Source organism: Xiphophorus couchianus, chromosome 13, assembly GCF_001444195.1.
Source record: "Xiphophorus couchianus chromosome 13, X_couchianus-1.0, whole genome shotgun sequence".
NCBI lineage: Eukaryota > Metazoa > Chordata > Actinopteri > Cyprinodontiformes > Poeciliidae > Xiphophorus > Xiphophorus couchianus.
This window is the reverse complement of record NC_040240.1, coordinates 15,682,242-15,698,816: the sequence shown is the minus strand read 5'-3', so window position 1 is coordinate 15,698,816 and position 16,575 is coordinate 15,682,242. Positions and strand designations below refer to the sequence as shown.

The following is a 16,575-nucleotide window of genomic DNA, read 5'->3' as shown; positions in this document are numbered from 1 at the left end:
ATCCCCTTCTTCCTTTTCAATAAATCTACGGAAAACAATTGCTTCCAAAAATCTAACTAGTAAATTGATTCCATCTGTGTAGTTTAATCTGAGTATGAATACGGCTGTTCCAATTATCAATAGTCAACTAACATCAACAAACACACCAGGCAGATCAAGGTTAATGTTGTAGAGAATTACAAAGAAACCCGAGTGACTTTTTGGGGGGGGAAATTACTTTTAGGACTAATTTTACTCTTTTACTTAAGTAATTTTATTGTGAAGTATTTCTACTCTCACTGTGAGCAACTTCACTGAATGAAGAACAAGTTTATTTTAACCAAAGAAATTACCAGATACAGACACCAACAGTGTCTGTATCTGGTAATTTCCTGCAGATCTGCAGTTTTTTGTTTAAATTTTATAAGTTTTATATAGAAAAATTTTTACTTTTGCCTGATTCTATTTTGTAATTGTGTTATTTATATGAATTACTTTCATTTTGAGTTTTAACATATCAATATTCCCATGTATTTTTACGTTTTAGTCTAATGTAATTTTTTAAATATGACATGATTGATATTTTGATTCATTGCTACTACCTTCTATTACTTATTTAAAATGTTACTAAGTACTTTAGTAGCCTTTTTATGTCACCTTACTTATGTCACTCTTAATTTCTTGAATTTTCTACTTTTTATTTTTACTTGAGTAAAAATTAGCAGTAGTAGTGCTACTCTTACTTGAGTACAACTTTTGGGTACTCAAGATCAGTGCCGTATAATATCTATCTCGCTGCTCTAGCTTTGTAGTGGCGAACTCTAATCTCGCGAGATTTTCTATTCCCACGTCACGTGACGGGGGCTGAACAACAGCTTCGTTTCCGTGGACCCTGCAGATAGTGCTAAAGCAAGTTTGGGTTTTTTTATGTGAAAGATTGATCATTTAACCACCGCATAAATTATACAACGGGCATAGAAAATATTTTTTCATTCAATTATTTTTAAAGTTGAAACCAAATGGCGCAGCTTGTGCCGCGCGCTCCCCTGTGTCCTCCATCGTGGTGCAACGGTTGTCGTAATTTTACAACGTTTAATATTTACCGCAATCATTGATGCTAAAGAGTTTACACCCGAGTATTTTAGAGATATAACGCAGTTATGATGTGTTCAGTTGTCCTTTTAATAATGTTTCGTATTTAAGTTGTTTTTAATGACAATTTTGTGCTTATCTTACAGTTTGATGTGGATCTGAGCTCGGTGAAAGCACCAAGATGGAAATGAAAATAGAGCAAGTGGTTGTTGGAAATGAAATGAAGTCCTCTTCTGCAGAGACCAAATCTGACCCTGTGGGCGGCCCGGAGTACTGTAAGCTGATATTTACTGTACTATTACTACAAAGAACATGAAAAGTCACAAGTCTTCTCTGTCTTCTTTGTAAGCTTTAAGAATAAAACATAATGTTAGAACAATTAGTAACCTTCATTGGTCTTCTTATTCAAAATGTGCATGTTTCTCTGTAAAGTTCATGAGTATTGATCTGTTACAGCTGTTTATTAAGTTGGACTTCCCCAAGGTTCAATGCTTGCCCCATTGATGTTTTTATTTTGTGTTTTTCCCTCAAAGATTTATTCTTATATTCAGAAGAGGTGGTTGAAACATATTCTTTGGTATGTTGTGGAAATCAAAGTCCAGACCTAGATGAAATGAAATTAAGTAAAATGTCAGAGAAAAAATAAAAATAATTAAGAAGAATATTCTACTATAATCAGTGGCAGGGCCCCAGGGGTGGATGAGATTTGTCCTGGGTTCCTTACGGCTCTGGATGTTGTAGGGTTGTGCTGGCTGACATGACTCTGCAATATTGCATGGACATCGGGGGCAGTTCCCCTGGATTGGCAGACTGGGGTGGTGGTCCCCCTGTTCAAAAAGGGGGACCGGAGGGTGTGCTCCAATTATAGAGGGGTCACAGTCTTAAGCCTCCCTGGCAAGGTCCATTGAGGGGTCCTGGAGAGGAGGGTCCGTCGGATAGTTCAACCTCGGATTCAGGAAGAGGTTCCTGAGGTTTTCGTCCTGGTCGTGGAACACTGGACCAGCTCTACACCCTCGGCAGGGTCCTGGAGGGTGCATGGGAGTTCGCCCAACCGGTCTACATGTGTTTTGTGGACTTGGAGAAGGCGTTCGACCGTGTCCCTCGGGGAGCCCTGTGGGGGGTTCTCCAGGAGTATGGGGTACCAACCCCTTTGATACGGGCTGTCAGGTCCCTGTATGACCGGTGTCAGAGTCTGGTCCGCATTGCCGGCAGTAAGTCGGGCTCGTTTCCGGTGAGAGTTGGACTCCGCCAGGGCTGCCCTTTGTCACCGATTCTGTTCATCACTTTCATGGACAGAATTTCTAGGTGCAGCCAAGGTGTTGAGGGGATCCGATTTGGTGGCCTTAGGATCTCATCTCTGCTTTTTGCGGATGATGTGGTCCTATTGGCTTCATCAGGTCGTGATCTGCAGCTCTCGCTGGAGCGGTTCGCAGCCGAGTGTGAAGCGGCTGGGATTAGGATCAGTGCCTCCAAATCTGAGGCCATGGTCTTGAGCCGTAAAAGGGTAGAGTACCTTCTCCGGGTCGGGGGGGTATCCTGCTCCAAGTGGAGGAGTTTAAGTATCTCAAGATTTTGTTCACGAATGAGGGAAGAAGGGAGCGGGAGATCGACAGGCGGATTGGCGCAGCGTCTGCAGTGAAGCGGGCGCTGTACTGGTCCGTTACATTTACCGAATGTACATTTACATCCAGTAAATGTAGAGAGCTTTCCTCTCGATTTACCGGACAATCTACATTTCCACCCTCATCTATGGTCATGAGCTTTGGGTCTTGACCGAAAGAACGAGATCACGGATACAACGGCCGAAATGGGTTTTCTCCGTAGGGTGTCTGGGCTTTAATCCAAAGTAAAAATTTATTTCTACAAAATAATGATAATTAAAGAAAAATATTTAACGTAAAGTAAGTAATTGCATAAATATTCACCTGTTACAATCAGTATTTAGATTAAGCTAGTGATCTCTCACATGCATTTTAGCAAACTCTAGTTGAGTTAATTATTCTTTATATATAAAACCAAGGAAAAAAAGGTAAAAGGAAAAATTTTAATCTGGGTGAATACTTTTAATAAACACCTTACTAAACTTGCACTACTTTCTAAGTCTGTCGTCTGCACTACAGATCTCCATGAGAGTCTGCAGTGTTTCCATTGCCTGATCATTTTCAAAGACCTCAAATCCAAGGAGAGACACATCAAGAGGAACCATCGGGACGAGTACAAGCGTCATCTGCAGCAGGTATAAAAATTTAAAATGTCTCAAAAAAATTTCAGCAAACTCTCTAATTCATATAAAATAAAATAGGAAATATCATAATTTATCAACATTTCTACCCCTATACAGTATTACCCTAAAACTTTACATTAGTACCAAATAATGTTCAGTGAAATTCAGGTGCAGAAAAAAAAAATGTTGGAAAGCTCATTTTAAAAAATAACACATTTACTAACGTAGTTTAATAATTTTGTAGATGTATTATTTGTGGGATAGTACTGTTATTAAAAAGTTGTAAGGATTCTCTTATTTATAAACAGACCTGAGTAGGGATTATGATTTTTTAGTCCAAAATTTTCCTACATCTACATGTAGGTAATCAAATATGTTAAGTTAATTTATTTCAGTAATTGGACTCAAAAGGTGAAAATCGTAAGTAGGTCCTTTACACATGAAGGGATTTATTTGAAGCATTTATTTCGGTAAATTTTGATAAATGGACTTATAGCTAATAAAACCTCAAAATTAACTTTGTCACAAAAATAAGAGACCAATTAAAAGAATAAACATTTGTACAGAAATATGACTTTATGGTTTAGATATTTGGAGTAAGGACTAGTGACCTGTCCAGTAGACCATTCACTCTTGCCAAATTGGCAACTTTGTTGCTAAATTTAATAATTTTTCAGCAACCGCAAGCAACTTTTGCTTCAAAAAAGTGACTAGCGACAAATGCAGAGACTTTCTTCTGTGTTTTGGGAGACTTTGGCATTTAGATTTCAGTGTGTGAGGGGGTGTGAATGCCGAAGAAAATAAATATGTAATGTACTCTGATTACTTTGCTCTTTCCTATAGTATTGGCACTGTGTGGAAGAGCACAGAGTTATACAGCTTTATATTGGTGAGAATAATTTAAACTTTAGGTTGTCAAAACTAAATCTGACTCCAGCTCTTTTCTTTGGACTTCCAACAAAAGAACAGATAAAAAAGTAACTTTGTAATTGAATCACGCATAAGTAAAGCTGCCGCTGACCCTGCTCTGCATCGCAGAAGCTGTAAACATTATTCAAAATTTACCATGTTGCTTAATTTTTTTTTTGTTGCACTAAAATACTGTAAATCATTGGAATTGATTCACAGCCTCAGTCACTGATTCACCTCCTCCAATGTCTATGCCTCAGATAACTGTCTTTTAGTTAAATTTGATATTATGCATGACTGATTTATGTAGTGTAAATTCAGGAAAAGAATTTATATTACATAAACATATTTAGAGTTTTTTAATCTTTTTGTCTTGCCAAATTTGATATTCTCTTCTTCTACTCCTCATAAAATGTGCAAATTAAGCAATGATGTCATCTAACGACTTTTAGGACAGCCCATAGGTATTTTTCTTGGCAACAGTGAGACAATTGTTGACATCCTCCACAAAGAGGCCCAGGAAGCTGGCTGTTCAGTCCTGTATCCAAACATAATGTTAAAAAATTAAGTAGAAGGAAAAACTATGGTTGGAAAAGTAATAAAGTACTACAAGGCTCAGTATAGTCATGTTTTTCACTGTTTAGTTTGAACAAGCTGTGAATTTGTTAGTCTTTTAAAGCAAACTATTGAACGTTAGATCAGAAAGGTTTAAATATCTGATTATTTGCTTAATATTAATTCGTTGCCTATTTTTAAGCATCAGTCTGTTTCCATTCGTCCATGCATGTATACTCTAGTTTCATGTTCTATAATTAAAGCCTGACAACAGTGCACATTTATGCCACAAATAAATAGTGAAACTTGAGAAAGAACAGACTGAGTATTAAGAAAATTTGACTCTGAAACAATTTTCTTTTGCATTTTTTCAAATTATTTTCTTTTTGCAGAATAATACGCTGTTCATGTGCTACAAGTGCAACAGCTCTTTCTCCACAACTGCAGAGCTCAGCCAGCACCAACCTACACATTTTACCGAAGAAAAGCCATTTTCCTGCTCCCTCTGCCAGGAAAGATTCAGCACGTTTACCGAGGTTTTTAAAGCTGATTCTTCTAATGTTTTACGTGTTCGCCATAAATTGTGAGCCGTGCTGATCGTTTGTTGTCTTACAGCTGAACCAACACAGACGGAAGGATTGCGGGGAGCGGCGTTTTCTTTGCGTTGACTGCGGCGCCAGGTTCCCCGTTCCCTTTCGACTCCGCAAACATCGCATTGCAATGCATCCCGAGAAAGAGGCTGCAGCTGAAGACATTGACATGTTTCAGTGCTGTAAATGTGGCGTTGTTTTCCAGACAGAAGACGAGCTCCTGCAGCATCAGGAGGAAACCGCTGACTGCGATCTTGAGGAGTCACGAGGCAAAAAGCGGGCCTGTGAACCTACGCCCGTTTCCCAAGAGGTGGAAGTTGATAAGAAAATCAAGCACGAAGACGTTGCAAAAGAATACCCTGACTCGACTTCGTCTGTGGAGTGTAAAATTCCCTGTCCTGAAGACGACTGTAATTGTATGTTTGCCACAGTTGAAGCCTTGCGAGCTCACAAAAAAGACCTCCATCGCCCTCGCCCTCTGAAAGCTCTCAGCTCTGAATACTCCTGCCTTACCTGCGGGAAGAGCTTTGCAAGAGAAAGTACTCTAAAGGCTCATCAAACCTCCCATTTTAAGACAGAGAAGTCTATTGAAAAGAGATGATACAGAAGGAGAAAACTTCCTCCTTTGGTGTCGCATCATAATGTCATTCACGTTGCTTGGTGAAGGATTTCAGCATGATATGTTAGAATAAGTTTGTGAAGCAGAATTATGGATCACATTGCCGATTGTTTCAGGAATGTTATTTATTTTTTCATTTTAACCTGGGTTCGTACGAGTACTTGAAGTCCTTGAAGTCCTTGAAAATGCTTGAATTTCAATTAGATGCAAGGTTTTCCCCTGAAAACTTGCTAAGCCCGGTGTTTGGGGGCTTGGGCAGTTATTCATCCAGCAACCCGTCGTGTTCTTGAGTTAAAAAATGTTTAAACTTGACAGGAAATTTGAAAATATCACTTGATAATTATGTGTTATTAAAAGATTAGAAGATTAAAGTCTTAAAAAATGTAAACATTTTAAAAAGTCTTTAAAAAATAAGCAAGGATTAGCCTGGTGGGGCCACAAATAAAGCCTGGTGGCCCACCGGGCTCATAATACATTGGGGAAAACCTTAGGTGTTTTCAAGGTTTGGAAAGTGCTTCATTTCTGTAAAAGGAATAAAATTTAAAAATCCTTAAATTTGCTTATTCTATTCGCACAGTTTTGTAATAAACAATTAGGAGAAAAGACTCCTTAACTGAAAGTCAAGTGATTATTTATGTCGTGTCTGAGCATTTAGTTTGAGCAAACCAATGTGTTCAATGTAATGAATATGTATTACTTATATAATGGCCCAACAATTGAAATAAATTTGGTATTTTATTTGTGTTCTTGAAATTGGGGGATTTATTTTCTTAAATTTGTGTTTTGTTCTCAGACCTATCAGCTGTCTCAGAAAGAATTTTCAAAATATAAAATTTAGTTTAATTTATTTTGTCCCTTACATATAGGAAACTGTCACAAAACCTTACTCATAGCGGTAATAAATTATGCCATATAATAGTGAATTAGAACTGTCTTTAATCCATTTGTATTGTTTTGTTGGAAAAGTTTGAAAGCTTATCTTGAAAATGTCTGAAAAGTGCTTGAATTTTGTTGTTGGAAAAGTGTACGAACCCTGTTTAACAAAATACCCTACACTGAAAACCTACCCTTCTGTGTGTAAATAATCAGGATTTATTTTTACAAAGCAACAATCTCACAAAAGTCACTGTTCATGTTGCCTTCGTTTTATCCTAAAAGTTTTATATTGATAGTGAAATAGCAAAGTGATTCTTCTTTGGGTTGTGGGAAATACTTTGTAGTTAAGTATTTGATTTCAGCAAAATGTGTAAATATGGCATTGGCACTGTATCTCATAACATAACCATAATAAAATATGTTTTTAAAAAAAACAGCTCCATTTATAGAACTCTGCACCGACAAGTGTTTGTTGTCTTTATGTTTCTGCATCAAAGTAGTTGGTGTCACTTCAGAGTTTGCCTTAATGTCCGTTAATGCCTTATGATGCAAACTATTTTGTGAAGTACACCACTCTTTTTTTAAACTAATAGCAAGATACCATGGGCTTGGTGATCTTTGGCTTGTGGGCTTATTTTCTATAAATATGACATAAGACATCAATTTTAGTTTTATCAGATCGCCAGGTCATCGCTCCAAAAATTAAGGGCTCTGTCTTCTGAGTGCATTTACAACCTAATTTGGCTTTTGTTTATTTTTATTACCTTCTCAATGAAGGTTCTTGTTTGAGCTCTTATTGGTACAGAACTGGTTTCACTCATTCCAGCGTCTTTACAAGGTCTGTTGCTTTTGTTTCTAGGTTGATTCACACATCTTGCACTTTTAACATGTTCAATCCTTAAACACCCAACGTTCATTAATAGCATGATGGCTTGATATTCCTATGGTTTCCATACTTGCATATGCAGAGTTTGAACAGATAAATGTCTGGAATCTTGAGGTATCTGAAATGCTGCACCTGGAAATACGTAGTATGAGGTGTTGTCTTAAGAATCATGACATTTTCATTTAAGCTTTCCCAAATTGTTTAAAGGCATATTAATCCTTGTGCATGTGCAGAATTTGGCTAACCTAATATTCTTCCTTGCTTGCTTTCACTAAATAAAAATCCAATCAATATATTTATAATCAACCAATCAATCAAATTTTATTTGTATAGCACATTTCAGCAGCAAGGCATTTCAAAGTGCTTTACATCATATCAAACACAGAAACACAATGCAACATAGAATCAACAATCAAAACACAACATTAAGTCAGGTTCCATCAATACATTTGTAATTGATTACGTTTCAAATACAATCCTAAGGTCCTAATTCTATAACAAAATGTTTCAAACTGATATGTATTAATATGGGTGGGATCTGTACACCGTTCGAGCTTAAATTACTATTATTTTTCTCTGCTACGTCCAAATAAGACATTTAGACCAGTTAAGACCAGTGTTTAAGTAAGCCTGGATGGAAGCGTTTCAAAATACAATGTGGAATTCAATCCCTATTATCAAAGTCTATGACTATTTTCAATATGTTTAAAAAGCAAACCAAACTCTAGATGCGTCAACAGCAATGCATTCATGTTTAAAATGTTTTATCGTTATGTTTTAATATGTATGACTCTGTTAACATTGTTTATATCACCTTTAATTATTTTATTCTTTTACTACTATTCAATTTCTTTGTAGTATCTTAAAAAATGATATAAAAGCATACAGGTTTTTATACTGTTTATTTTTTTATAGTGTTTTATACTTTCATAAAAACCCATAGGGACAAGTGTTGCAAATTAGCTCACTATAATACAATTTGTCAATGTGATTGTGTGTCTGTCTCTATCAGATAAACTTGAGAAATAAATAGATAAATAAATAAATAAATAAACAAATAAATTCATGACCTGCATTTATAAACACATATAAAGCTCAAACATATGTTAGCATTTTTAGTAGAAGCCAAACTTTTAAGCCTTTATTTAAGCAAATGCTATTTCTATTATTTTAAATTCGCCACACAAGTAAAAAAAAACAACAACCGACAACAACAAAACATCAAAAACAGCTCATTTTAAAAGCGAAGTCGCCCACGTCGTCGAACGTCGAGCAGCTCCGGCGACGTTCGTCTACCCATGATGCACCTATCTCGCGCCTTTGCATAGAGCAGACCCATCTTGCCTCGCGCACCGCTGCAGTGATCCTCTACCCGCGCGCTGTCTCCGTTGTTGTATTAAATATAATGGCGGCCTCGGGAGGCGGATTATCGTCTCCTTCCACAACCGCTGGGCTGAGTGCTCAGGCACCGCCTGCCCGGTCACGCTTCCCAGGTCGGCCGTTAACGGGTCGCAGCAGGCTGCGCTCGGAGAAGAAACGGACCAGACGCGGAAGATTGGGCTCGGACTACGGAGAGCTGGTCGCAGCCGGGCCGAGGCCCGTCAACACCGGCCTTGCGTTCGGCGAGGATCCGACCCTGCTGCGGCTGCTGGGGGTGGCTGAGAAGCACGATCGGCGGAAGGATGTGGGCTTCGACTCCAGCAATAGCGAGGAGGTGAGTCGGCTAGATAAAAAACCGTGCTATTTAAATTCAGAATAAGCACTTCCTGCGATGTTAAAACACAAATTTGTTATGTTTGTTATATAAAGCACAGTTTAGCTTATTTGCAGCTAGCTAGCTACAAACATAACACATAGTAGCATTGTAGCACGAAGCTGTTTGCCTGCAGGGAATGTTTCATATGGGATTACCAGCGATTGTTTTCGTGTGATTATTCTGCATGTATTAATACTCTGCTGTGCGGAACTGGTATAGGAAGTTGCATCTGAGGTATAAATATCCGTCCAGCCGAGTGTTTGCATAAAAAAAAACCAGATAAGGCGGAAACTTTGGCGCTATGAGCACAGCAGTAAAGGCTTTTTGTTTGTGGCAACCATTCTTTGGGATCCTGTGAATATTGGTTTTTCCACGCGGCTCTGCTAAAAGCTGCTCTCCGGTGATTTTGGTCGTTGTTAAAACGTTTTGTTACTTTCCACGTTGGAGTTTGTGTCAGCTGACTGCTCGGTGTTTTTTAACATCAGCTGAACGTCCGCAGCGGCGGGAGGAAAGCAAAGGTTTAATTAACCTTAAATAGAGTCTGTGAAGCCAGTCCTACAATAAATTAGGAGCATTTTAGAGTAAATTGAACGATGTTTGCAGTTGCTTAATGATCAGACAAAGGTTAAGGAAGGGTTTCATGTTAATCCTTTTCTGGCACCAAATTGCCTGCAAAGAAAAGTTGATGTTTTCTCAGGAGAATCGCATTTTGAGTTTCTGTATTTACTTACAATTTGTGTCAAAATAACATCTCTTGAAGATGCTATTTTAATTCATTCTGGTAAAAATGCTAGCAAGTTTTTTTCTTTATCTAATTAAAAATTATTTACACCATTCTCTGTAATCTATGGACACTCTTTTGTGTAATTGTTGAGATCTGCATTTTTGACCATTTATCTTTGTATTGGACTACAAGTCCTTGATGTTAGGAGGCCTCCTTTCCATAACCCTAATCATTAGCTCCCTCTACAGAATTTTTTGTAGTGGATTCAAGCCAGGACTCCGGTTGGGCCACTGTAAAACATTAATGTTCCAGTCAGAAGAAACATGTTAACTAAATAGAAAGATTACCTTAAATGTAAAGCTGAATAATTGTATATATATACCATAACTTTTAGCTTTATTTTTTTTGTTATTGTTTTTAAGGAGTCCATGTACAGAAGAGAAGGAAGGTTTTTGTTTTTTGTTGATTATCTTTAAACGAACAAATACTGACATATCAGACCTTTTCTCTTTATCTACTAAATATATCACATCTAGGAACTCCCTAATATGTTAATTGTTTCAATTGATCAAGCATCAGTATTTTCTACAATTCACTTTCTTAGTTTAATTTAAATTATTTTAAGGTTGGCAGCAAATGCCTCCATGCATACAAAAGACAAAGAAACAAAGAGAAAAAAAACAAAGGAAAAAATAATGAAAGAAAGAATCAGAAAAGCAAAGGAATGAAATAATTTTATATCTTCATTTTCTGTTGATTTTAAAACGGCCACCTTTATCAAATAACCTGCAGGATATTTTATTTTATTTGTTTTAGTACCTGAGGGGGGGATAGTAATCAGAAGGTCAGACCTTTTAATGAAACTGGAAAATGTGTCAAACAGGAAACACTTGGTCAGTTTTTAGAAAAGTACAAAACAGAAGGTGAGATGACTTCCATCCGTATGGACACACATGAATCCTGCAGTCAGTTTGGATGCAGTCAATTAATGTCTTTCCTGTCTGACATCAGAAAGACTTTACTGATGCAATCTCTTTGGAGTTGACTGAAATAGTCACATGGCTCTCTCTTGTAATGATGCTTATCTGTAGCTCTCCACATCTCCTGGTACTGTGCAGTGTTCTTTGTTGCTGGATAATTCAAGAGTTTTTACTTCTGATCACTCTGAAGATTGTTTACATTTGAGATAGATGTAAGTATTATGAATTATGAACTGCTGAGAAAAGTAAATGGATTAATTAAGGAGTCTTTTTGTTAACTGCAACTGTCTGCAGATAAATATCCATCCTTACTAGAACTATGATTGACATTTCCATTGTGCATTGCTTCAGAAATAAATTGTGGAAATCTTGCAAGCTGAAATTAAAATGTTGCACAGGCAGAAAAAGTGTGAACCGTTTAGTTTAGTTTACTGCTGAGTCACAAGTGGGGAAAATAAAAAAAAATCAGTTGCTGTGTCAAAACTACACTGATGCAACAGGGGAGTAACAGCAGAGAGCCGGGCTGCAGATGCTGAGATGCAGTTTCTGTTGGGCGAGTACCTGAAAATCAAATCATGAAGAGTACTGACTCATCTTCAGTGACATGTACATTTGTGGTTTATTGGGTAATTTCAGGGACAAACAACAGAATTGTGCTCAGATTTGAATAAAGTCTGACCTGAGAACATTTTTACTTTCTGAAGCTGAACATCAAAATAAATATATCACCACTGTGAAGTGCTGTTGGTAATTTAATGTTTGCTTTATTTTCCAATTGTTGTGATTTTTACCAGTAACTTGGCAAATGCAGGATATTTTTGTATTGTAATTTGGATTTAAAAATGATTTGTTTCCTTATATGTGTAATGATATCAACACTTATTGTTTAGACACAGTTGGTGTTAAATTGAATACAATAAGTTGGAAGTTTAAAAAATATGTTGTTCTTTTGTATGTTATAACTAAGTCCGTTGCAAATTAACTGCCTATGAAACGGTGTACAATATTTATTATTCAACATATGAATAATATATGAATAAACTACAAAGGTGGTAGAATCAATGTGGACAAAAGCATTTTCTCTGGTTTCCAACAAGTTTATTAGAAAGAAAATTCATTAATATAAAAAATTTATTTGAGAAAAGATGGAAATTCTTTCTTATAAAGATCACAGAGCACAATTTTGTTTACATATTTGAGTTGATTGTATCATTTACAAATGCTATGCTAAATGTCACATGAGCTTTCTAAACATGTTTTGAAGTTCTTGTTTGAAGCTCCAGCAGCTACTGATAAAATCATTTACTTTCTTCTATTTATTCCAGTTTTATCTTCCACACACATTGCATATTCTGCATATTCTTCAGGTAATTGTGTAGCATTTCAACAATTTTACAGGCAAAACAAACTTTCTTTATTGCGATTAGAAAATTGTTGTCCGGGTTCTTAAAACTCGGCCTTTTCAGTATCTCTTCATTTTTGTTTGTTTTTACAAAATTTGAATTGTTTTACATACAGGTGAAGAAGTAGTTTTATTTTACAACATGTTTCTGCTTTCTTTGGTCCAACACTAATTCAGGGCAGTTGAGAATATTTCTTTATTTGTTCAGTATTATTTACTCTAAAGGATTATCTGTCTGTGCTCATATGGCTTCAAAGTCTGCAGTAAATGTGTATTTTGCTGATGCTGGGGCAATCTTTGCATACTGAAGTGGTAACATGCTGTTTGTTTATGCATTTGGCAGTCGCCTTTTCCCCAAAGTGATTTACAAATGATGATACAACTCATTAATATCAAAGCTAACAATTAGCTACTTAGAAGAAAAACTAGTCAGGTTGTTTCTGGGCTAACAGAGTAGAAAAATAATCCAGAAGCCGTCGCCTCTGACTCGGTTTGGATATGACCAGTGAATGTATTTTCTGTGTGTTTTCAGCTAATCAAATGCAGGAAAACTTGATAAGAAACAGCAGCTGCTGCCACTGAGGCCTATCTATAAGAATATCTCCATGAAGAGTAAAAACAGATATGTTAAAAAAAAATCCAGATTCATTTGATCAAATTCTACAAATAGAACTGAAGTGTTTAAATCAATTCATTGTGATTAAGTTATTATTGAATTAACTCTCAATTAATTTAGTAATTAATAGTTAACTCTAGTACAGACTCAAAAAAGGCTGTATGCTGAAAAAAAAAGTATTTTCTGAGCAGTAATTAAACCAAAACTGTACAAAAATATATGTATTTTGCATTTAAGGCATAAAAAGCTTCTTTGTAAATAAATGTTCTACATAAAACTCCTCAAGTGGCATAGTTTTAGATACACCCATTTCAAATATAAAAATCCTCTTATTATGCACCAAAAAATAATAATCTACAGATCAGCCTTAAATGTACTGATGTGAAGTAAAAGAGAAAGGTCTAAGCTTTTCATGTCTGAATTACTTTTTTAGTTGCAGATCCATCCTTTACTACATTCACTAAAGATATGCTATGTTGTTGCATTTTAAGCAATAACATATATATTTTCTTGTTTAAAATGACTTGAATTGTTGGCAAATGTAATTTATTTCTAATATTTTATTTTAAAAAAAGGATTAAATAAAAAACATGCTTTATGTGGTAATTTTTTTTTTATCTGATTAATTGTCAGAATAATCAATAGATTGTTAGTCATAACTGTATCTACAACCTTTGAAATATATATGTAGTTTGAACCTAAAATGTCATTGTTGTAGTTAAACCACAGGTGGTTCACAGATTATCTGTCCTTATCTCAACATTTCCAAATACTTTATTCTACCAACTATAAGGTTTATTTTATATTTTCTAGGAGGAAGATTTTACTGGTTTTGGGAGCTCAAGAGTTTGCCCATCAAAACCTAAAACCTTTGCGTCCAAGAGATCGGTGAGCCAAGCCAAGCCGCCTCAAGCTTCAGATCCGGTGCTGGAAGCAAAGCCTCTTATTGGAAAAATTATTCCCAAGACCCCAAAATCAAGTCTGATTGGGAAAATTGTATCTAGAATTCCCAAGGAAGGGTCAGATGTGGAGGAGAGCCCAACTAGAGATAAAGAATTGCCGAAAGTGGTTATCAAAGTGCACAACAAAGGGACAAAAGCCAAACATGTAGAAAAGCAAACATCGGCAGAAGAAGGAACATTGAAGCAAAGAGCAACCAAATCAGGAAGTGATGCTAAACCTCATGAAACTGAGTCGAGTGTATCTGAACCGGTTGGAGATGAAGAACATTCTCACAGGACGGATGAGGCTGAAGGAGAAGTGTTGGCGGACTCGGAGACGTCTCAGGCAAAAGGATCTGAAAAGCTTAAAAGCGGTTTTCAAATGGGCCGGGGCGCAGCCATCTCCTCAACTTCTTTTCACAAACGTCAGAGGATGATGAGGATGGTTAAAGGTTTGGGTTCGTCTCCAGAGGCGGCAGCCCAGAGTGAAAAAGAGGCGGGAGTATCGCTACAGAGCAAAGCTGCAGAGACTTCAGTGAAGAGGGTGCACAGAAGGCATCGAGGCAGATTTTTGTTCGGTTATAGGCGCAAACAATCAACGGATGCTTCTGTTAACAAACGGCCGAAAATCGGTCGGGTTCGGACACGGCATGTGTTTTATACCTACGTGCCAGAGCCGCTTCCAGCTGTGGATGGTGCCGAACCGCAGGGTCAGAGTATGGAGCCATCGGAGGACAAGACAAAGCTATCACAAAACTCTAACAGCTGTACAACTGTAACGAGTGGACGGTCTTCCCGCGTTATCAAAACCCCAAAGAGATTCCTTAACGAGGAAATCATCCCGTTTCCAAAGGGTTCGCTGTCGACATGGCTGAAAAGTCAGCAGAAGGATGACACAAAATCCACTCTGTCCCTCCATGAATCAGGCTACGACGGTAGCTCACAGTCGCTAGACAGCTACCCCAAGTCGGTGTTGGACAGCTCGCTGCTTGAATCAAGGATCTCATCCAAACCCAGTTCAGGCGCGAGTCATGTCGAGCTCTACAAAAACTTAAAGAAGCTGACATTAAAATTGGCAGAGAAAAAGAAAAGCCAGTCCGGTTTTCAGGAGGACCATGGAGACCAGGAAGGCCGTTTGACTTTCCCAAACAGGAAGAGACGGAGGCCCAAGATCATGATGGAGGAGATAGACTCTCCCGGAGTTGTGAGGAAAGTGTCTGTGGTGGTCAAGGCAGGCGTGGAAATTCCTGAGGAAACTCCAGCAGAAGACATGGAAAATAACAGTGAGTATCCCATCCGCTGTATTTCCTCCTCTAAAAGATGTTTAAAAGTGACTTACTATGCTTCCTTAAACAGGCAAGAATAGGTCTATGGGCTATACAAAACATGTTCATTACATTTCTTTGCACAAAATCATTCTTAGATAATGAGATTTTAGTCTGCTCAGTTCTGCCTATTTGAGCTCCTTTCAGATCGAGCTGCTTTAGGGCATCTTGTCTCTTTAAATCCAAATAAGCTGCTTCTGGCCACGCCCCTCAACTCAACGTTTACACTAATACATAAAAATGGCTGCAAACACATATGCAATTATTCAACTATTCACCTTTGAAAAGCATTAGTGGAGCCTCCTGCACAACCAACAAGAAAGCAGCAAGTGGTTTCTGAATAGTAAAGTCAACAACAAAACTTTTCCAGCAGCCATTGTACAGCAGTAAAACCAGCTAACCAAAAGTGCTAGAGCTCCACTAGGGTTGCTAAGTAATGGGTGGAATTCTGTCTGGGTTGCTAGGTAACCAGCTGGACTTGGCTGAGGTTGCTAGGCCAAGGATAGTTTTTGAAACGGTTCGTTTTCCAGACACCAATAAAAACATTAACATTTTGCTAAATATGGCAGGGCTGTTTTTTTTTGAAGCAGTAGAAACCCAAATGGAAGTACAAAAACAAGCAAAATGTTAATTTTGCATTATAGGTCCCCTTTAAAACAAAATGTTTTTCTAAGGCTCCGGTCATAATACCAGGATACCTGCTATAAAATCGTGGATAATCTATCCTTTTTTTTGTGCCGTCCCATAAAGAAGCAGCACTGACGGAGGAGCCCGGTTGTGATGTGCTGGAAGTGGGCGGGCCTAGCCATCGGATTGGTCTCAGCGGCGCTAATAAGCGGATGCTGCACCTGCTGAAGAAAGCCAAAGTCCAGCTCATAAAGATTGATCAGCAGAAGCAGCTCAAGCTGTCACAGGTAGGAACAAAAATCCTGGATTTTGAAAATCAATGTAAAAAAAAATATATATATATTTACAAAGAAAACTGGTTAAACAGACAAAATAATATATTAACTCAACATCTTTTGTTTTCTGTAAAACATGAGTAAAGCAGTTCAATGCTAACACTGACATCTGACCTAACTGATAAACGAGAAGTGAAAA

General features: G+C 37.4%; 2 protein-coding genes across 6 annotated transcripts in view; both read left to right on the top strand.

Annotated features, from left to right (window-relative positions):
• Nucleotides 1–789: 789 nt before the first annotated feature.
• Nucleotides 790–7,277, top strand: LOC114156627 (zinc finger protein 135-like). Of its 2 annotated transcripts, none has more exons than XM_028037171.1 (5): nt 790–888; nt 1,218–1,346; nt 3,192–3,307; nt 5,152–5,295; nt 5,375–7,277. In XM_028037171.1, the coding sequence occupies exons 2-5, from the start codon at nt 1,253–1,255 to the stop codon at nt 5,948–5,950; spliced, it is 930 nt and encodes a 309-aa protein (XP_027892972.1). In that variant the 5' UTR covers nt 790–888; nt 1,218–1,252; the 3' UTR covers nt 5,951–7,277. The 2 variants fall into 2 exon arrangements, with proteins under 2 accessions (XP_027892972.1, XP_027892973.1); XM_028037172.1 differs by lacking the exon at nt 790–888 and adding an exon at nt 895–1,050.
• Nucleotides 7,278–9,049: 1,772 nt separating this feature from the next.
• kmt2ba (lysine (K)-specific methyltransferase 2Ba) overlaps nt 9,050–16,575 on the top strand; it is a 43,167-nt gene continuing 35,641 nt past the window's right edge. For 3 of the 4 annotated variants that reach the window (XR_003597979.1, XM_028037148.1, XM_028037147.1), the window contains exons 1-3: nt 9,050–9,444; nt 14,022–15,432; nt 16,225–16,388. Coding sequence is in view for 2 of the 4 variants with exons in the window: in XM_028037148.1 (XP_027892949.1) it covers nt 9,136–9,444; nt 14,022–15,432; nt 16,225–16,388 (1,884 nt within the window). In the remaining 2 variants the exon portion in view is untranslated. Of the gene's footprint in view, nt 9,445–14,021; nt 15,433–16,224; nt 16,389–16,575 lie in introns of those variants that run through there. The other variant, XM_028037149.1, reaches the window with a different exon arrangement.

Bases quoted from the DNA above. Each gene is read 5' to 3' on its own strand.
- LOC114156627 (XM_028037171.1), top strand. From the start codon at position 1,253: ATGGAAATGAAAATAGAGCAAGTGGTTGTTGGAAATGAAATGAAGTCC. The intron at 3,308-5,151 runs GTATAAAAATTT...TTCTTTTTGCAG, and splicing joins ACAAGCGTCATCTGCAGCAG to AATAATACGCTGTTCATGTG. The intron at 5,296-5,374 runs GTTTTTAAAGCT...GTTGTCTTACAG, and splicing joins GATTCAGCACGTTTACCGAG to CTGAACCAACACAGACGGAA.